Source organism: Phragmites australis, chromosome 16, assembly GCF_958298935.1.
Source record: "Phragmites australis chromosome 16, lpPhrAust1.1, whole genome shotgun sequence".
Lineage (NCBI taxonomy): Eukaryota > Viridiplantae > Streptophyta > Magnoliopsida > Poales > Poaceae > Phragmites > Phragmites australis.
In genome coordinates, this window is record NC_084936.1 from 8,161,953 (window position 1) to 8,167,743 (window position 5,791).

General features: G+C 49.2%; 1 protein-coding gene across 1 annotated transcript; it reads right to left on the reverse strand.

The window, feature by feature from the left end:
- Positions 1–1,062: 1,062 nt before the first annotated feature.
- On the reverse strand, positions 1,063–4,626 carry LOC133895784 (protein NRT1/ PTR FAMILY 4.3-like). Its single transcript, XM_062336295.1, has 5 exons — positions 4,140–4,626; positions 3,828–4,045; positions 2,492–2,929; positions 2,106–2,230; positions 1,063–2,005 (listed from the first exon to the last, which is right to left on the reverse strand). Exons 1-5 carry the CDS (start codon positions 4,243–4,245, stop codon positions 1,129–1,131), a joined length of 1,764 nt encoding a protein of 587 aa, XP_062192279.1. The 5' UTR covers positions 4,246–4,626; the 3' UTR covers positions 1,063–1,128.
- Between the last annotated feature and the right edge of the window lie 1,165 nt (positions 4,627–5,791).

Sequence of the window (5,791 nt, forward strand, 5' to 3'; positions counted from 1 at the left end):
GGAAAAATGATATTCATGTTATTTAGTATATTGTGAGACCGTATCCAGGAACAGACAACCAATTTCGAATATCAAGGTCACGAAACATGACCACGAACTTGCGATCGAGTTGTTTTTAAATTGTATAAAAAGCAAACAAAGTCCGAAAATCTTGAAACTTGTCAAGATATCATGATATCATATGTGGAGGCTGTCATAAAAATTTGAGAAGGTTTCAAGCAAGTTACCACGTACGATGCTTGCAAACCGAAGAATCTGAGCAAGGTTTTAAGCAACTTCTTCGGAGATTCTTCGGTTTGCAAGCATCGTACGTGGTAACTTGCTTGAAACCTTCTCAAATTTTTATGACAGTCTCCACATATGATATCATGATATCTTGACAAGTTTCAAGATTTTCGGACTTTGTGGCTTTTTATACAATTTAAAAACAACTCGATCGCAAGTTCGTGGTCATGTTTCGTGACCTTGATATTCGAAATTGGTTGTCTGTTCCTGGATACGGTCTCACAATATACTAAATAACATGAATATCATTTTTCCATTCATTTTTTTTCATTATTCGAATGACTAGCAGTTATAATTTGAATTATCCAAGAAAATTCAATTAATTGAAATGAATTAAAGAAATATAGAAAAAGTCCGAGAAATGTGCCACATTGGAACATGGAGTACCAGGTACTGTATGAGGACTGTAGAAAAAATTTGGAGGCCAAAAGGGGGGAAAAAAATTAGTTTTTGCCGAGTGTTCAAAATTACACTCGGCAAAGACCCTCTTTGCCGAGTGCCAGATGTTTGCCGAGTGCTTGCTCTCTGGCACTCGGCAAAGATACTCCTTTGCCGAGTGTCCTATTTCTGGCACTCGGCAAAGAGGGTCTTTGCCGAGTGCCAGATGTTTGCCGAGTGCTTTACCTCTGGAACTCGGCAAAGACCCTCTTTGCCGAGTGTCCGATAAAAAGCACTCGGCAAAGTATGGGACACTCGGCAAAGACGCCGTCTCCGGTAGTGAGTGTGTGCAATAGACGTGCACGCATGCGTATATTTTACGTATACATATGCGTAGGTCTTCCTTGTACTTAAAAAACCATTATCTATGCACATGTACAGTTGAGTCTCATGTTCTTGAGTTCTTCACATGATCTCCTTGCCACCACCATCTTCTGCTACGACCTCACCAGAGGCATCTTCATCAGAGCCACCTGCACCGGAGTTGTTGTACCACCTCGCACACAGCAGGTAGCAGAAGAAGTTGAGCACGCTGAGGGCGGCGAGCACCCAGTAGAACAGGTCCAGCCTGTCCTTGTTGAGGTCGTTGTCGCCGAGCCAGCGGCGGCGGCCGCCTCTCGCCGTTAGCTTGTTCACCAGCGACACGAGCACCGAGCTGAGGTAAAACCCGAAGGAGAAGGAGCAGTAGAAGAGCGCCATGAAGAAGGCCTGCATCGTCCCAGTGGACGCCTGCTTGTAGAAGAACTCCATGAGCCCCACGTTGGTGAACATCTCCGACACGCCGAAGACAAGGAACTGCGGCACGAGCCACAGGACGGACATCCGACCGCCGGCAACGGCAATGTCCCGGCGCCTGCGCTCGACGACCGCAGCGGTGGCCATGGAGAGCGCGACGATGCAGAGGCCGACGCCGATGCGCTGGAGCGGGGTGATCCCGGACCGCGTCCCGGTGAGCCGCCTCATGAGCGGGACGCAGAAGAGCTCGTAGACCGGGACGAGCACGAGCAGCATGGCGTAGGGGATGGCCTGCAGCGATGCCGGCGGGATGCGGAAGGAGGACCCCGCCGCGAGCCTGGTGTCCATGGCGCTGCCCTGCTGCACCGAGAAGGTCTGCAGCTGCGCGAGCGCGGTGTTGAAGACGATGGTGCACGCGACGATGGGCATCACGGCGAAGAGGGTCTTCGCCTGCTGCACCTCGGCCACCGTGCAGAGCCGCCACGAGCTCTCTGGCGCCGTGTCCGGCCCCTGCTGCGCTGTCCTCATGCACGCCTTATCCAAGAACCTGCAGAAGTTTCAATTTTTTTCTCGTCAGCCTGAACTGTGAACGGCAGCACCGGCCACCGGCCGGCTAAAGAATGTGGACGGTGGATGAGATTTCTGACCTGAACTTGTTGGCATGACGGTAGTTGCCGTCGATGGACGCCGAATCGCCGGCTCCAGCGTTGACAGAATTGGAGCTGGAAGAAGGGCAGAATTGCTTCCTCTTGGTGAAGGCAGCAACGAAGACCTGATGAATTTTGCACAATAATTAAGCAACCTTTTCAAGTACTCTGAAGTCTGAAACGGAATGTCTTCACGAAATCTAACTAAAAGCACATAAACTATAATGTGGTGAAAGAAAAACCATGCATACCAACTTAAGAGATCTTGACTTAATCAACATAGTATTGGTATCACTATCAGTATGAAAAGTTCAGAACATCGATCATATATGTTTGGTGTTACTGACATAGTGAAAATATGACACTGAGCTTCTGTGAGTTCTGACCCTTGCAATAGGAGTGAAGATACTGCCCCGCGGAGGTTTGTTCCGGTACAACACTGCGCCGGACACCAGGCTGATGAGTCCGGCCACCATGGCGGCCGCGGACAAGCCGAACCCGACGTCCATCCCGGAGTGCGTCTGCACCCAGACCACCACCGTCAGCGCGACGAGCTCGCCGACGCAGAAGATGAAGTAGGACAGGTTGAAGTACGTCGATAGCCTCTTGCCGTTCTCCGCCGTGCCGGCGAACTGGTAGGCACCGTACGCGGTCATGTTGGGCATGACGCAGCCGGTGCCGAGAGCCACCAGGTAGAGCGCCACGAAGAAGATGATGGCCTTGAAGCCATTCGCCCGCTCGCAGCTGCCGACCATGGATATCATATTGCACGGCGGCGACTTGAGCTGTGGCAGGTGTGCTTGCACTGACAGTAATATCAAGCCCTGGCAAAAACATGGTACTAGCACCGTCAAAAAAACAAAGAAAAACAGGGATCCGACTATAAATCGACCGTGCCCGTGTGTAATACCCCGCATTTTAGCAAACCTACTTTCATAATTTGTTTCTTTCGAGAACGTGAGTACTAGTACGTCGTAAAAAAGAAGAGAATTTCGTATGATGTGTAAAGTAGTGTTCTCTTTTTCTAGTTAAAAACTTCAAAAGCAGTTAAAAGTTGGTATTATTACTAAAATACAGAAGCTGATTCGGAGGAGCTTTTGTAACTTCTGAGTGATAATGTTTTGAAAGGTATTGCATATATTATATATTTTATTCACATAAAAAACCAATTCAAAATAAGCTTTTCTATAAGCAGTTTTTAAAAGCAATTTTTGGAAAAGCTTCAGCTTAACCAAATAGACCCTAAGATTATATATTCCCTTTAAAACTCAATCAGGGTTTTCATTTAGGGGCTGCAAACTTTTTTATGAAGGGACCAGAACTCGTGTATTCAATGTTTTTGCTCGGAATTCTATTCAAAGGGTTCGAACAGATATAAATATTTAAACTTAGAAAACTTGGTTCCGATGTGTCCAAATCCCGAAAGATACTGAACCGCCTTGCATTGTTTGCATGCAACTAGCTAGTATGGTCGCTATCGAACACGCAAGCACCATGTGGTTGGGTGGTTCCGAGTTTGTTGCTGCAACCAGCGACTTTGGGATTTTTTTTTAATTCAAGCTTTGGTCATGGTGTTTGGTGCCTTTTCACGAAAACTCGATCTGGTCATTAACAATGGAGGAAAAAACCAGCTGGGCTGGTCCGTGGAAGTGACCGGACTATCTCTATCAAGGAGAAGGGGAGGATAAGATTAATGGCGAGCGCGGCGGCGGATTTACGTACCGCGAGCTCGACGGCGCCGAATGTGACCAGCGTCCAGAAGCAGCCGAGGTAGGAGTCGGAGAGGAAGCCACCGAGCGGGGAGAGCAGGAAGACGGTGCCGACGAAGTTGGTGACCACGTTGGCCGCCTGCGGCAGCGAGAAGTGCAGCTCCCCGAACACGTACGTGATCAGGTTGCTCCCCACCGCCGCCAGTGCGATGATCTGCGACGCCTGCAGCCCTGCAGCCACGCACAGAAGTCACCTTGTTGCTTGGGCTCTTCCTTCTTTCGTGTAGCACCAAGTGCCAAGGCACAAATGTGTACACGCACGTACCTAGGACGAAGACGGCGGCGCGCATGCCGCCGTGCCGGTGCGGCTGGCAAGGGCGGCCGCGCCAGTCGACGGAGGCCTCAGGTACCGCGGAGCTCTCGGCATCCATGGCTCTCTCCCTCAGCTTTGCTCAGCTCAGCTCAGCTCAGCTGCCTAGCTGCCTTCTTTAGGAAGCGCGTAATATAGAAGAGCCGAGGCGGCATGCCATGTGATTGGGTTCATTGCAAGTAATCCGGCCGCCACACGCCCACACGGGGCTGACGGGCACGCACACAGCATCAGCCCCATCAGCCGTCACGCCGTGTTCGTCTCCCTCCCTCCATGGCTCCGTCCCTCAGTCTGAACGCCGAGCCGGGCCGCCGCCTAGCTACCTCCCCTTCCCTTTCACATCGGAATTGTTTGAATTTCTATTCTGTGCATTGGGATTTGGTACTGACAAATTTGTAAAAATATTGTTATCTGACTCGCATTCTGTCAATGAAAAGAGTTAGAGGAGTTGGTGTCTTAAATGTTCTTCTCTGACTTGCACACACTCGTACATATTGAGAAAAACTGTGGTGGTCCGGAGCTTTGAATGTGGTGGGTGGGAGCTTCACAATCTTTACATCGGAGCGAGGAGGAGGCGTACTAAGGCCAACTCTAGCAGTAGCTTTAAATTTGCAGAATCCAGTACTACAGTATTTTATGGTAAACTGTAACACTGGAAATTATCTATGTAGTGCTACAGTACGGTACAATGTTCACAGAGGCTGAGAGCGGGACCTGAGAGAGAAAAAGAGGAGTAGAAGGTAGGAAATGGGGTAGCTGCTGGAGATGAAAAAATAAGGGATGCTGTAATAGTGATAGGAGATGCTGTAATGGTATTTTTAAGGATAAAAATTTGAAGTAGTTGCTGGAGATGACCTAACATCGGATTCAGTCGTCGGTGACACAAGGACACCGTCATCCAGTGGTGGCCGTCCGGATCCGGGCGGCGGCGGTGGGGTGTCCACCAGGAAGCCTCCCAGATTTACACGTGGGGGAGGGCTGCTGGGGAGGGGAAGGCCATGGAGTTATAGAGGAGATTGGAGATGGTTGGGGGCGGCGGAGGTGCGGTGTGGCGGCGCCGGCGTGCGGGGTGGAGGCGGTGCAGGGGGCACTACGGGATGGGGCATCGTAGGTCTCTTTCACTTTTACTTTTGCATGACAATAGTAGGAGTCAAGAGAATGATAAGCTGTTCATATGAATTCAGGCTTCTTGGATCTAATACAAAGCAAGACTGTTTCTCTATTAAATTACAGTATAGAACAGAGCCAGTGCCTCATTCATAGAAAATGGACCAAACAGTGTCTCCAGCTAAATAGATCAAAACACCAGACTGCAGTCTCATACTGAAGACAAAAGAGCGACTACCTTAGCTGAAACATCATACTTTCGAACTACCACCTGAGGCATATTCAAACGTCCTCATCGTACAGGCTGTGGCTTCTGCAAACTGTAGATGATAAATTGATAAAAGGCGTCCTTTTTTTCTTACTGCTAAACTTAGGACACTATGATCAACCAAACTAGAAACATGGTTTTCAGAATTTGATTGCTTATTGCTGAATGTTCCAACTTCTAGGGACCAGCTACGACTCGTGAGTTCTTAGGAAAAGGGACAGCCGAAGATCAA

Coding starts and splice junctions, on each gene's coding strand:
- LOC133895784 (XM_062336295.1), bottom strand. CDS start 4,245: ATGGATGCCGAGAGCTCCGCGGTACCTGAGGCCTCCGTCGACTGGCGC. Junction 2,930..3,827: donor TCGGCGCCGTCGAGCTCGCG/GTACGTAAATCC, acceptor TGTTTTTGCCAG/GGCTTGATATTACTGTCAGT. Junction 2,231..2,491: donor TCTTCACTCCTATTGCAAGG/GTCAGAACTCAC, acceptor AAAATTCATCAG/GTCTTCGTTGCTGCCTTCAC.